The sequence below is a fragment of the Penicillium hispanicum genome (assembly GCF_028827665.1).
Source record: "Penicillium hispanicum strain IBT 35686 chromosome Unknown utg000001l_segment0_segment0, whole genome shotgun sequence".
Taxonomy (NCBI): domain Eukaryota; kingdom Fungi; phylum Ascomycota; class Eurotiomycetes; order Eurotiales; family Aspergillaceae; genus Penicillium; species Penicillium hispanicum.
Genome location: NW_026623193.1, coordinates 4,514,785 through 4,529,455, shown reverse-complemented (window position 1 = coordinate 4,529,455; position 14,671 = coordinate 4,514,785). Strand labels below are relative to the sequence as shown.

At 53.9% G+C, this 14,671-nt stretch overlaps 5 protein-coding genes across 5 annotated transcripts; 2 read left to right on the top strand and 3 right to left on the bottom strand.

Annotated features, from left to right (window-relative positions):
- Positions 1-277: 277 nt before the first annotated feature.
- N7459_001704 (histidine phosphatase family protein) lies at positions 278-1,335 on the top strand (the record flags this gene model as incomplete). Its single annotated transcript, XM_056940889.1, has 4 exons — positions 278-453; positions 555-818; positions 990-1,205; positions 1,272-1,335. 4 exons carry the CDS (start codon positions 278-280, stop codon positions 1,333-1,335), a joined length of 720 nt encoding a protein of 239 aa, XP_056805169.1.
- Positions 1,336-1,516: 181 nt separating this feature from the next.
- N7459_001703 (DASH complex subunit HSK3 family protein) lies at positions 1,517-1,978 on the bottom strand (the record flags this gene model as incomplete). The annotated part of the gene is made up of 1 exon (XM_056940888.1): positions 1,517-1,978. The coding sequence occupies one exon, from the start codon at positions 1,976-1,978 to the stop codon at positions 1,517-1,519; it is 462 nt and encodes a 153-aa protein (XP_056805168.1).
- Positions 1,979-3,209: 1,231 nt separating this feature from the next.
- Positions 3,210-5,784, bottom strand: N7459_001702 (ketopantoate reductase family protein; the record flags this gene model as incomplete). The annotated part of the gene is made up of 4 exons (XM_056940887.1): positions 3,210-4,857; positions 4,917-5,346; positions 5,454-5,690; positions 5,751-5,784. The coding sequence occupies 4 exons, from the start codon at positions 5,782-5,784 to the stop codon at positions 3,210-3,212; spliced, it is 2,349 nt and encodes a 782-aa protein (XP_056805167.1).
- A 5,807-nt stretch (positions 5,785-11,591) lies between these two features.
- On the bottom strand, positions 11,592-13,642 carry N7459_001701 (ATP-dependent RNA helicase SUB2; the record flags this gene model as incomplete). Its single annotated transcript, XM_056940886.1, has 5 exons — positions 11,592-11,637; positions 11,699-11,956; positions 12,010-12,370; positions 12,431-12,841; positions 13,390-13,642. 5 exons carry the CDS (start codon positions 13,640-13,642, stop codon positions 11,592-11,594), a joined length of 1,329 nt encoding a protein of 442 aa, XP_056805166.1.
- A 357-nt stretch (positions 13,643-13,999) lies between these two features.
- N7459_001700 (ribonuclease P Rpr2/Rpp21/SNM1 subunit) lies at positions 14,000-14,593 on the top strand (the record flags this gene model as incomplete). The annotated part of the gene is made up of 1 exon (XM_056940885.1): positions 14,000-14,593. One exon carries the CDS (start codon positions 14,000-14,002, stop codon positions 14,591-14,593), a length of 594 nt encoding a protein of 197 aa, XP_056805165.1.
- Between the last annotated feature and the right edge of the window lie 78 nt (positions 14,594-14,671).

Below are 14,671 nucleotides of genomic sequence, written 5' to 3'. Positions count from 1 at the left end.
GTTGGTGGCCCATGAAGGTGCATCAGTCGACCGTGCGGGCGTGTCCACGGGTACAAACTGAACTCCAGAGAATACCAGCTCAGCACGAGTCTATATGTGTAAGGCCTGGCCATCTTCGCAAGAATGCACCACCGCAGTCATGACGAGTCGGATCCCAATCTCCACCCAAACAACGCGATAGGCCCCTTATCAGCGTTGGGTGACGCAACCTCGTTCCTCCGCCGCTCCGCCATGCTGACGCCTGTTTCTCCCTCCCACCACACCAATCCCCCAGACCATGGCACCCCGCGTCTTCATCACCCGCCACGGCGAAACCGAGTGGTCCCTGAACGGACGGCACACCGGCTCAACAGACCTCCCGCTCACGGCGAACGGCGAGAAACGCATCAAAGCGACAGGCAAGGCGCTGGTCGGCAATGACCGGCTCATTGTGCCTAAGAACCTCGTCCATGTGTACATGCTCCATCCTACCACCCAATGCCCCAATCGAACAGCATACCATACACTGGGAATTGGCATGAATTGACAGCAGACAGCTAATATTCCACAAATAGCTACGTTTCCCCCCGCGCACGCGCGCAACGAACCCTCGAGCTCCTCGAAATCGGTTGCCGGGAGCGGCTGCCCTGGAATGAGACCCGCAAGCCTGAAGAGGAAGAGCCGATTCGCACGGAGGCGCGGGTTGAAGTCACTGAGGCAGTCCGGGAGTGGGATTATGGGGACTATGAGGGGTTGACCAGTAAGCAGATTCGGGAGAGCCGGGCGGAAAAGGGGCTCAAGCCATGGAATATTTGGACGGACGGGTGCCCTGGGGGAGAGTACGTTCAATTTCGTCGGTATTGATTGTTTGGTTGTTTTGTTGTTTAAGGGTGCACTGGTTGGAGTCGGTAGCGTACTGCGTGCAGTATGCGAGGCAATACGGTGGTCATGACTGATCACACAGATCCCAGGCACTTGCGCTAACATATCTCGCCTCTGCTTCTCTCCAGATCCCCCGATGATGTTATCCGTCGTCTCGATGCCGTGGTCGCCGAGATCAAGGAGAAGTACCACCGCCCGTGTTTCGAGGACCCCGATCCTGCAAAGGGCGATGTGCTCGTCGTGGCACACGGACACATTCTCCGCGCGTTCGCAATGCGCTGGATCGGCAAGCCACTGACAGACACCTCGCTCATTCTGGACGCGGGTGGTGTGGGAACATTGAGGTGAGTGTGAACCCCTCAGTGTAGCGTTTGATGCATGGCCATGCCAGACTGACCGAACATCCCCAGTTATGAGCACCACAGCATCGACGAGCCAGCAATTATCCTCGGCGGCGGCTTCGTAGTGGAGTAAACGCGTATTGGCGACGCCCCACCAAGCACCATATCCAGTACATAGGGTCATAATCTAGAGCGTACAGTTAGCAAGACCGACCATAGACAATGAACCCGTACAAGACGCAGTGCAAATAAATTTGGAACTTACCGCTAATCCATCAATCCAGGAAAAGGCTGACGTCCACAGAACTCAAAATTCAATCTTCCTCCTCACTGTCTTCCTTCTTCACAACCCCCTCCTGCCGCTCCCAATTCTTTTTCTCAAGCACCTCATCGGCATTCCCCTTCACACCCTCCTCCCCAAGTACCTTCGCTGACCCCATAAACAGCGCACCGACATACCCACCCAGGAAACGCATGTCACCAGCCTGCACCGCAGTCATGCGGAGTAGGTTCTCGGTGTCAGCGAGGTTGGCATTGAGCTGGGCCAGCTGCGAGTGCAGGTGGGCGTATTGCCGGGTTTTGGCGGCGGACATGGACGGCGTGGAGGACTGGTAGTGGGTGCCTAGTCCGGCGTTGCCAGGATTTGTGCTGGCTGGGCCGGTGGCAGTCATGTCTGGGCGAAAAGTGGCTGAAGCTGAGGATGGCAGGATTGAGGCGCGGGGGTAGGTGGTTGATTGGGAGTCGTGGCGGCGGTGGTGATTGGTGAGTGGGGGCATTGTGATTGTATTGAATTGGTCTGGTTATAATGAGGCAGTCCAATTGTGGATGAAGTTTGTCGAAAGACGATCGCTTTGATTGTGAACGGATGAAGAAAAGCGCAAAAGCGCGGGGATTTGTTTACATTATATCACGTGAGTATCTATAAACGTACGACTTTGCGCCCTGGTGGACGACCGACAGTCGAGATATCAGAATTAGTAGGATTACAGGAACGAGGCTAGGGCAATCTCAATGATATAACAGGGAATGTCTATCAATTCATGCGCACCAAAAGATGCGAGTCTGTTGAGGGGGGCAGTGGAACATCGGACACCGCATGCGTCATTAATTCCCAGTCAAGCGCAACCCAGCCAAAGCAGATCAAGACAAGACAACCGAGTAAATCGAAACCCCCTATTCTTTTGCATTGCGCCAGGAAACAGACCACAGAAACTAGAGACAAGGCCGCGAGCATCAGCGTCAGACCGACCGGATGAGAAACAGCAGCAAAGGAAACATCAAAGAAAGAAAATGCCAGGGTGGTAACAAATTATGACAAAACGGACACAGCAAGGGAGGACGGCGACGTATACGGGCCTGTATAAGGGAGGAAGGAAAGGCGCCGGTTCCAGGTAGTGTACAGTCATGCAGAGAGGCGCAAGGGATGCGGGAGGTCGTTGCGACTAGGCGAGCTGGAGGGTGACTGAGGTGCGCTATAGCGACATGCTGCCAAAAAGGAAAGATAAAAGAATTCCCAATTCTAGGTGTGTTGTGCGCAGACCCCCGGAAGGTGAAACAAAAGAGTCGATGATGCCGCAGGGCGAGGCAAGATGAGTATCAATGCAGAGCAAACAATAGAGAAAACGCACAGCCCGCACCCCGACCACTCCGGAAGAGAACAAAAAAACAGCCAGGCAAAGACACATAATAAGCAATAAAGACCCCTATGTCCCTCATGTATATGTAAAGAAGCGAACCGCAGAGTATTAACCGATCTCACATCGCATGGAGCGGGAGAGAAAAGAAGCAAAGCAATAAGCCCTGTGGGATGGCGCGCAACGATGCAAAGAAAGAGTCCGATCAAGACAGAGTTCGAGTGGGCGATACGTCGACCATGGCGGTAGAGGATGGAAAAGAAACGTCAGGAGGAAATTTCAGTCGCTCATCGATTGCGGGTTAGTCATTGGAGGATGAAAGGGCGAGGCACCGTGGGTCGGTTCAGCTCGTGGATCAGGGAACGGTTTCTAGCTAGCGAACAAGCGCTGCAACATGCTGGTCACCTAGACTGGCCTGGCTACTATGAGCCGACGCTTCCGAGTCCACGTTCGCGCTGGCTCCGCTGTCACCACTCTCCGCGCTGGCGCTCGCACTTCCGGTCAGACTCTTGTTCTTGGGAGGGCCTTTAGCGGGATACGAGTTGCTCACCCCATAGTGTTGCTCAATCTGTTGTGGTCCAACCGGGCCCTGTCCTGACGGTTGCCGGGGGACCGGTGTCCGCATGTTTCCAGGTGGCGACGGATGGCCATTACGAGGAGGTCCACCAGGGGGTCCAAGACTCTGGTCGTGGGCGGTCATCGGGCGACCCATTCGGGGTCCCGGTCCAGGGGGGCCAGGGAAGGGAGCTGCAGGAGACTGGCTGTTGCGCCGGCTCTGCGGATAAGGGCGGGGTGGGAAATCGCCCATATGGCTCGCCGTCAGGGAGTTGGCGCGCGAATCTGCATGCATCTGATTGCGATCGACGGCTCCGTACCTGTTCGACGAGTAGCTCATCATGGGGTTGTCCATCAGAGAATCGTGGAGACCCGGGATCTCTTGCATCACTCGCTCACTCGCACGCTTGCGGCCAAAGTACCGGCCAAAGGCAGACGAGGATGGCCGACTGGCGGGCATGGGAGGGCCACCACTGGCAAGCTCGGGATTCTTGCGAAACTGGCTGTGGCTGGGGGTCTTTCGTGCCCGGCGCGAGGTAATACTCATCATGTCGACGCTATCCGGGTCGATATGGGGGATGGGAATATTGTCCATCGGGTCGAAATAGTCTTCGTCCCCTTCATCAAATACTGATGCCGGGGCTCTTGGTGGCAGCGGGCCCCGGCGCATGGGAGGACGGCGCATGCTCATCTCCTGCTCTCGGAGCTGTAATTCTCGTTGGCGGAGCGCCAACTCGCGCTCTCGCAGTGCCAGTTGGTTCGGACTAGGCCCGGGCCCGGCATCAGGGAAGCCATTGCCGTTCGCATGAGGCATTCCACCGTCCGCCTCATCATATACCACCAGATGACTAAACTCCTCGAGACCCTCCAATGATGGGTCGCGAGGCACGCGGTTTCCAGGAGGGGGCATTGGCCCACCGGGTGGTCCCCGCATCATACCCGGGGGCGGGCCTCGTCGCTGGGCGGGCGGGATTCCCATACTCGAGTTGGTCCGGCTCGACCGCATTCCACTATTCATGTTCATAGGCGGCCGCTGCGGCGGTGGGGCGGAGGACAACCGGGGAGGGGGGTGGCCCATGACCGAGGCGGGCGGAGAATCCTCATGGCGGGGTCTGTTCTGGTTCACGATGTTGAGGTGATGAAGCATGGCATACATGGACTCAATTCGGGGCACGCGCACGTTGGCGTCGGTGGCCAACTTGATCGGAGATCCCAGGAGCATCTCGACTTCCATGGGGCGACGGGCCTGGAAATCCTGGAACATCGTACTCGGCGCATCGGATGCGGTCATCTTCTCAATCGTCTTTTCCCGGAAGTCGCTGGGGAATTCGCACCCCTGGGCCGACGCGAGTTCCAATAGCTCGTCGATGATGCCCGTCACCAATTGACGCACACCAACTTTCTCCAGGAGTTGGGCGGGGTTGGAGGTTTCAAAGACCACACTTGCGGGATAAAATGCGATCGGGCTGCATGGACAGTTAGCGAAAACGGGAGGCGGCAATGCGAGTCGGAAAAGGTCACTCACCCGATCATTCGCTCAAACTGCTCCTGTCTAATATTCTTCGACACCTGACAGTCGACCTGACCCGAATTCAGGGTCATGGACAGAGCGCTTGCCATGTCGTTTTGGATCGATGTCGGGATGGAAGACTGCTTGTTGGTGGCACCCACGTGGATCTCGCTCGAATTCAGGTGTTCAAACTCGCTGGGGCCGGTCTGGGAGATTTCCACGCTGGAAACAAGGGAGAGGATAACGTTGGTAGGGTATCGTTGCTCGAGGTGGGACTCGATGCCAATGGTATTCGTGGTGTTGATGAGAATACAAGTGTGCTGGGGCGTGACCACGGATTCGATCACCGCGGCCAGATCGTAGACGTCCGGAAGCGCTTTCACGCACAGGATGACATAGTCGTAGGCGTTTTCACGAGAAGAAGCTTCTTCAGGGGTGCGGACAACTGCACAGCAACAGAAAACGGAACGGTCAGTCTCGTGGTGATCGGAGAATGGGATGTCGGGAGAGGGAAGAAGGAAGAAATTAAGAAAAGGAAAGAGTGGGTCGTACCATGTCGGGGCTTGAAACGTTCATTACCGAATGCTTTTGATCTGTCGATAAGAAAGATGAGTAAAATGCGACTACTCGTGGACCGCTGCAGGCCGGAGGGGGGGGGGCGACCGTACTTGAACGAAACACCATATTGTGATACCGCTTCGAAGCCAGATTTCCAGACCAAGGTCACGTCGCAGGAGGTCGTTGCCTGTAGTCGCCACGATAGAAAGGCGGAAATTGCATTACCCCCGACTGCACAGGCTTTGATCAGCGGACGGCCCATGATGAGAAATTGAGGAGCGAGAGACTCACCGGACAGGATGCGCAGGCGTGGAGGGGGAGCCATGATGGGGCAGGAAGTGTTGGGCGGGAAGGACCAGGTCGAGAGGTCCAGAGGCGCGAGGCCGCCGAGAGGAAGATTACCGGGGACAATCCAGGGCGTGGCAGCGGGAAGGGAGAAGGGAGAGGGCAGGGAAAGCGCAGGCGCTGGGGAGCGAAAGAGCGAGTGGAGGGGGGAAGACAGGAACAGGAAAAGGAAAATAGAAAGAACGAAGCAAACGAAGGCGAGAGGGTTGGAAGGAGAAAGGATGATGTTGCGAGTTTGAGGCGTGGAAACGGTGGAAGGGAAAGAAGGGGACCGGCTCAATCCAGTCCAATCAGCCTCAATTGCCTTTTTCCTTTTTTTTCTCCCTCCCTTCACAGCACACGAATACACACACTTTTCTCTCTTTCTCTCTTTCTGATTCTGGCAGTGCGCGACCGTGCAACATACTGAGATTCCACACCTTTGATAGCGGCTTTCGCTATTCCAACGGTCGTGGATCGCCCCCGCCCTCGATCCGGAAACGGGCGATAAGAATCTGGTGCGACTGGGGTGGACGAGGACGGAAAACGAGGAATTGCAGACTACTGGATGCAGATGAGCCAGATGGTGACCGACTATTGTTTTGTTTTGGGTGGCTTTTCTTTCTCTTTTCCGTTCTCTGACGACCGTGACGACTCATCTGGGTATACTTGATGCTATCTACCAGTCTAGCTTCCCGCGCTATCGCCGCTTCGTGGGCCTCCACGCAATCCCGGTGGTCCAGCTCACCCCATTTCCGTCCGACTCGGTGTGACAAGTGATATTTTACATGGGATTGTACTATGATGGGCGAAGATGCTGAGGACCATAGCAAGAAAAGCACAAAACAAAGAGCGTCTGGTATGCAAATGGAAAAGTCCCTACTAGCCCAAATGGGTCCTGTGCTGCTATAATTAAATCCCGGTATTTCACACGATCGCCGATGTGTATTATTCATTATGTACTGTATATTATTATGTATTCCTGGGATCGCCGTATGGATACAGGTACCGTACCACCCATGCACAATCGAGCTGTCGCCCACCAATAAAATTCGTCCACCACCAGGAATTACTCTATGATCTGCATGACTACTGTCTTTACGTCGAGATTCTGGTCGTGTCTTTCATCGCTGGTTCGACATGTCCAACAACTGCCTCTACATAGACTCATCCATGACGCTCACTTTGCTCGCTCCATCGCCAAAAGTACACCACACCGATGGGCCCCGCGTGCGACGCGTATATCGGCCACGTCCTCCTCGTCACTCTCAATCCACTCCAAAACCCACTTTCACCGTTGGCCGATGTGGAAGGAATTGGTTGCGCCGTGGAGAGCTCGGTCACTAATCCAAATCACCGTCATTAACGTGTCCAGCCAAGTATGGGACGATGGTTGATATGCAAGACACGCCTCGACTTCGGAATTGAGTTCGGCCGAGTACAAATCAGATTCATCAAGCTGGAACACTGCCGCGCATGGACTCTGCTGGTCCTTGGCCTGGACTCTGATTCCCTTCCAGCTTGCTTCCCCGGAGTCCCGTCTATACCCGCTGTCCACTGTAATGCGCTGGTCTCAGCGTCGCATTGGGCGCATACTTAACGAAGGCACTCCCCCCTCCAAGTGGATTTCAGGCACTAGAGGGCGCATCGTGGCGCTGTCAGGTGCCGACTTAGTCTCTGAATCTGGCGACCGGGGCTACCGTCGCTGCTGTCCGAAGGACGGAGTACGAAGAATCAAGACCAGTACTATCTCTGGCCAGGACGCCGCCGTCCATCCCTGATCGACATCGGGTGGCCGTTGCCAATTTGACCAGGTACCACCTGTGCACCAAACGAAAAGGACGCAGAGAGAATCCAAGAAAGGGAATATCACAATACAGCCTCGCCGATAAAAGAGAAGATCCCCCTCCACCCCACTGCGCTGGTATCCAGGGCCGGCTTCCCCGTTCTGGCCAAAGCATTTCTCGTCGACATCGCGACCTCGCGATTTCGAAGAAATCCCCCTCTTGGTAGCACATCTAACGGGCCGTCGGTTGCTCGATGTTTGCACGGCCCATCGCACGGCAGCGCCAGAGTTCTACGATCGCCAATCGCGCTGAAGTACCGTCTGATTCCTCTTTTACATTTTTTTTTCTTTTTCTTCTCCCACGCCGGCATTGACTCCAGGGATGTTCGTGATCGCCCTCCACCATGCCCAGGAAGGGGGAGGCGGTGTTGATAGACCCGGACATGCCAGAGGGATCGACACGCGTGCCGAATGCTTCCAGCTCTATCCGCAAGGGATGGGGTTCACTCGGAACCCGAGCATTGCATTGCCCGGAGAATATTCACGGGTTGATGATTCGGGGTGAGTGCTCCGAGAAGAAGGGTCGGCGATGCTGGCACATTGTAGAATTCTCGGCTGCTAATTGAGGGGTTCGGGGGGCGTTTCAGACAAATAATGGTCGCAATGTGCATCCCGGGTGTAGAATCCAGTCTTCTCTTCGAGCCTCCGTACACACTATCCTCCCTGGAAGTGTTGTTCAAGTCGAGCCCAGCCTGCTGGGAGATCGCCTCAGTGGGGATTACGGAGTCGTCGACAGCAATCAGACTAAACGTCAAGTGGAACCCAGTTTAGATTTCCCCGAAGTCGACCATGCCGGAGGACGCGTGAACCACGTTTGCGGCCATCCCCGGATGCGGTCAATTGTTTGGTGTTTTGGTGTTGGAAATCTGGCGCTTCCGTACACATCCCTTGACTCTTCTACCAACTCCCATCACCGACACCAGCAACTCCCCGACTCCGCCACGATCGATGGCTTGGCTTGCCCCTGCGCGAACGAGTCGTGCTGATCGATGATTTCATGATGAGCGCACGATCTTCAGGAGAGCGCCACTGACGAGACGTTCGCGTTGGGATGGTGGTCGTGCTTCTCGGGGAGAACAGCCACCACCGACTAATCGATGGATGGATGAATGACTTGGTGCATCTGCCATGCGTCCTCCACGTCGATACAGCAATCTGCTCGCCGGGTCCTCCGGCCTGGAAATTTCATAGCGCGGCCCCGCCCCCAGTGGAGTATACAAGTTCGATAGGCCGAGCCCAGATGTCTCGAGTCTCCTGGAGCACTCCATACTGAATAAGATAGTATAGGTACCTCGTGTGCCGGCGACATGGATGTGAGGCAGGCTTAGTTCATCCGTCTCCGGCCATCGATCGCTCATCCCATCGGTGGAGATGCGTATCGTACTTTATCGCCGATCCTCTAGGAGATAAAAGGGGCGGGATTGAGTCGACCGCAATCCCCGTAACCTAACTATGACTACCCGCCGCAGGATCAATCCAACCTCTACGCCGCTTCCAATCGAATCTGAATCGAGGGGGCTGGTGATTGGCCCGCGCCACCACAAGTCCCGTCCGCGACCCCATCACATTGTAGCACCGACATGTGTGTTGTATGTGTATAACAATGCATGGACGTTTCCTTCAGGGGCAGCCACTCCCGCCAGTATGGAAGAGAGAACACAGAGGAGCGAACGGGTAGGGCACGCAATACCGACTTGGTAGGCGACCAAGGTCCAAGCTACAGAAGCAAATTTCCCTCGCTTGTTGCTTCGCCGCTGGTACTCAGGAGACCAGTGGAACCACTGGGTGGACACTTGGAGCGAGGCCCGAGTGCTTGTCGCAGTGGCTTCCGCCTGCCTTGTTTTCAATGCGCGCTACAGCGATCGGGGGCTGCCCGGGTGGATTAGCTTGATGCCTATGAGTCACTAGTATTAGTATTACTAACTAACTAGTTATTAGTATCATCGTTCCAATGACGTTGTACACCTTCTGGTACTCCATCGTAGAATGCTTTCCTAGATTTGTGTTTGGGTTTTCCACCAGTGTACAAACCGGAGTATATCATCACCTACCCATATATCGAAATAGAACTGTTTGAAGTAAAAGGGTATGTTGGTCAAAATTCCCCTGTATCTTCTCAATTCTATTGGCAGTGGTTTGATCTGAAGAACGGGTAGTTAGGTTACTTCTCATTGAGAATATATATCTCAAGTAATGCGAACCATCCGAATTGCAACTTTCATCCAATTGACAAGCAGGAACATCAAGTTTCGAATCAAGCTAAACTTACAATACCCTTTGTTTGTACAATTAAGTCCACGCCCCTCCACTCTGTACTCGACCAGGTAGCTTCAAGTTATAGCTACCTCTATGATACCCATTGTTGGCGAAAGTCGTCAAAGCGGGAAGCATGGCGTCTTGGAAGACAGACATAATCATAGATACCGGCTTTCGCGGCCCTTGCCTGATCCCCTGAGGATGCAGACAACAAGCTCGAGTCCCCACTTTCCTTCGCCCGGATATCGTGTCTGACCATAGGTTCAAACTATTTTCTCCATCCTCATGGGTAGACTTGGAGTATCGCCAAAGATGAATAGGCATCAAAGCACTTTCCTTTCGTACTCCAACACAACTCTCTGCGCAGAAAGATATCCGCGGGCACAAACGCATCAACTCGCCTGACGCGAAGTTCAAATCGATCGTTCCCATATACCCATTGAATACCGTAAGGCCAAACGCACCCGGGTCTATACTATACTATCGACTCTCCTGAGTAGAAGGCATATACATCTGTACATCTGTACACAAGTAAGATCAGCACTTTATGCCAGTTCCATCCAATCAAGAGGCGATGATCGCCTCGAATGCACACCAATCACACAAGCACCAGAGACTTGGCACGAGCTGCCCTCATTTCCCTGTTTTGACATTTCCCTGTTTTGACATTTCCCTGTTTTGACGAGGCCCCTTCCCGCTTTGACAGCTGTCACTGCCGCGCATCCTGCAGGCAAAAGCAAAAAAAAAAAAAAAAGAAGGGCGGGCATCGTATTGAACTTGTCCATACTTCACTAGCTCGTAGTTAGTCAACGGGAGCCGGTGCATATCGATACCGTGCAGGTCCTGCAACCATTACTATATATGTACATATCTACATATATAGTGTTCTCCTAGCTCCAATGGGCAAGGACCCAGCCCAAGCTATAAGTTAGAAGCCGAGTAGGTGATCTCAATTCGATGCGGGACATGTCCCAGGCCCGCACTGTGTGCCTTGCGAGGATGTCGGTCATTATTGAATGGGGCTGGAAGGAGGCGCAGTCGTGATCTCAATGACTTGAGTGCCTATCAAATCCAACGGAAGGCTCCGATTAATACACATCTCGGAGTCCGGTCTTGGGGCAAGTTTCATCGTTACTTGTGTATCTGGATCGTGGAGAATGAGGCTGTTCCCCTCCAACTTCCCTCCGACTTTCAACAGCTACTCACCATGTTCGATCTGCAATCTAAGTGGCGAAGAAAGCTGCGATGGAGGCGAAGGTATCGCACAGGGTGTCGAAAGAGGGAGCTGGGTAGATGGTATCTTGACCCAATATTCACGAGGTGCGTTGTAGGCCAGATTTCCACGATCCGAGTGCTGTACCAGCGACCTCAAGTTAACATGGCCTGTGGCAAGCTTAAGTGTATAGGACCAAGTACGAAGCGACTGGAAGCTATCCAATCCTGCGTGCGCGGTTCGATTTCATAAATCCAGGCATAGACAATGAGGCAAATACTGATTGCACGTTTTGACCATTTTGTTTCCATTCTTATGTTGAACATACAATTGGGGCTCTGCCTCACTGCAGACCCCGGGAAAAAGAAACCACAACCAAGCTAGTGCGCCATTTGAAAACATTTGAGAGTAGAGTCAAGGAAAAAGGAAAGAGATGTAACGAAAAGAATATCATCCAGAAGCCAGGATCTCAATCATCGGGACCTTGAGATGTTTAAGCCATGTACGTGGAGGAGTCGACGCCACCCTCGGGGTACTCGCTGTGGGATAGTTAGAATCATGGCTTTGATGGCAGCAGATGGGAGAGATCGAATGACATACGGCAGGGCAACCTCGAAGCGCTTCTCAATATCCTTCAGGACCTTCTCGTCATCCTCGTTGCTCACGAAGGAGATGGACAGACCCTTGGTACCGAAACGACCGGCACGGCCAACACGGTGCAGGTAGGAATCGGCATCAGCTGGCAGATCATAGTTGATGGCCAGGTTAATACGCTCAATATCGATACCACGTCCAAAGACGTCGGTGGCAACGCAGATACGCTTGTTGAACTCCTTGAATTCCTTGTAGCGTTTGATACTGGAAGAGGGTCAGAAATACCCATACAGACGGCCAAGAGATCAGAGACTTACCGCTCCTCCTGACTGACACCAGAGTGAACGGCAATACTGGGGAAGTTGCATTCGCGGAGCAGCTTGTCCAGCTCGTTAGCGCGCATGGTGCTCTTGACGAAGATGATGACCTGGTTGAACTCCAAGTTGTCCAGCAGCTCGTTCAGCTTGCGGTTCTTCTCCTGCTCGCTAAGCTTGATGTAGTACTGCTGCAGACCGTGGAGGGTGAGCTTGGTGTCGTCATCAACGTAGACCTCGAGAGGGTTCCGCATGAACTTCTTGCAAATCGGGCGAATCTCCTGGGAAAGAGTGGCACTGAACATCATAACCTGCTTGTCGGCCGGGGTGGCACGGAAAATCTCCTGAACGTCACGGCGCATGTCTAAAAAAGAACATGAGATCAGCGATAGACTCTTCGAAGAGATGACTTTTCACTACTCACCAATCTGGTCAAGCATCTTGTCACACTCATCAAGAACGAAAGCCTTGACATTGCGCAGAGACAGCTTCTTGTCACGGACCAGAGCATTCAGACGACCGGGGGTCGCAACAACGATGTTGGGGTGGGTTTCCTTGTTGGACAGGACCTCGACATCCTTCTGAATGGGAGTACCACCGTAGAAGACCGCAGTCTTGACGTCGGGCAGATACTTGGAGAACCGAGCGTACTCATTCTTGATCTGGTAGGCGAGCTCACGGGTGTGGCACATGACCAGGATGGAACACTCGCCCGGGACGGGCTCCAGCTGGTGGAGAGTGGTCAGGACGAAGACAGCAGTCTTTCCGAGACCAGACTTGGCCTGGCAAAGAACGTCGACGTTGAGAATGGCAGTCGGAATGCAAACTTGCTGGACTGTGGGGAGGCGGAGTGGTGGTTAGACTTGTGTTCGACTCAGGATGAAGAAACAAAAAACAGTTCGCGTCGCAATGTCCGTCCATCCCCTGGAAACGATCTCGGCGAAGTCCAGTTTTAACCCGCTTCTCTTTTACGGAATCTCTCACATCCAACCACCACGGTCAAGGGGAGGTTCTACAGACTCCACACCCGGATAGTCTGTACTGCAGACGACATGAGGGACGCCTATCATGGACACGCCAGCAATCAAGATCGCACTGAGGTCCAACGGAGGCAGTAATCGCATGCTTAAAAAATCAATGCGTGGAAAACGGCGACCGTAGCCATTGGCCATATAAAACGGACTCTGCGCATCGCAGGAGTCGGACGGCCAATCGAGATAGGTTGTAATTGTCATTGTTTGGGAACAATGATCCTCATGCCGCCTGCAGATTCGAGGACGACAGTTCTGCCAATCCTGGCCGATGCGATTCTCGCGGAGATGGACGGACGTTGCAGCTTGCAATAATGGAGGAAGGCATGTGGGACAAACGAGTAAGACTAACCCTCCGATGGATGTTCGAAACCGCAGTCGGTGATGGCGCGCAGGAGTTCGCCCTTCAGCAGGAAATCGCGGAAACCGGTTGAGTGGATACCGACATAGCTGCCCTTCTTGTCAGGGCGACCGCCAGAGACCGTCAGGTCACCCTTCTTGTCCGCATCGCCGTTGGTGGCAGCGGGGGCAGCAGTGGTCGCGGGGGCTGCGGTAGTCTGCAGCTCCTCGTCGGAGTAATCAATCAGATCCTCTTCGTGCGACATGTTGATGAGCAGAGAAAAGGTGTCTGATTTGGCGCGTCTTCTCGGAGGAGAAGATCAGGGGAAAGGGGCGGGTAGAAATAGGTGGGGGGTGAGAAGAGCGGGAGAAGTGAATTGATTGCCTTCAAAGATTCCCTTACGAGTGCCAAAGTGAAGGAGAGGACGGGGGCGAGCAGAAGAGATGGCAGGATTGAGGTTGCGGCTGTGAGAGCGAGGGATACCTGAAGAGATGGGTCACCAGTCACGTGGTGTATAAGCGGCTCTATCCGTTTTGGGAATAGCGGCATCACCCGGGTTTGTTCTTCGATCGCACGCTTGCAAGGTTGCATCCTTGCACCCACTCGTCTTCCACTATTGACAATGGCCAAAGCCAAGGCTCAGAAGGGGCTTAAAAACCCAAAGGGCCATCTGAAGGCTCGCATGGATTATCTACAGCGTGCTGCCAGTTATCTGCAGAACGTCGCGATACAAAATCGCGACCGCACTGGCAGTTCTCATGCCGATGGGATCAACCATGAAACACTCGATCAATCAATGCCTGAAGCTTCTATGGTGCGAGCCCATGAAAGCAAAGAGATTTCAGGATCTACTCCTGCTGGCCAGCAACCTATCAAAGGGTCTTTGACCAATTTGACCAGGATATGCCTATCTCAGATGCGTGGTGTTTCTTTGAAGACCCAGGTCCGCCTTCCGGTGCCAGTGAAGCGATCATTCTGTAAGCGCTGTGACACACTACTCAGTCAGGGTGTGAACTGCGTGCATGAGATCAGAAACGCGAGTCGGGGTCGCAAGAAGCCCTGGGCTGATGTGCTTATAATCCGCTGCCTCATTTGTGGCACGGAGAAGCGCTTCCCCCAGACAGATAGGCGTAGTCGCAAGCTTGCAGAACGCCAGGCCCAGTTGAAACAGCAAGAACAGTCTGGGGATCAGCAAGAACAGGCTGATGCTTCATGAGCTGAGTCCATTGGCAAGGCATCTCACTCCATTGAGCGTGGTATACATTGTCTCAAAGCCTGACCAGCAGACCATCAT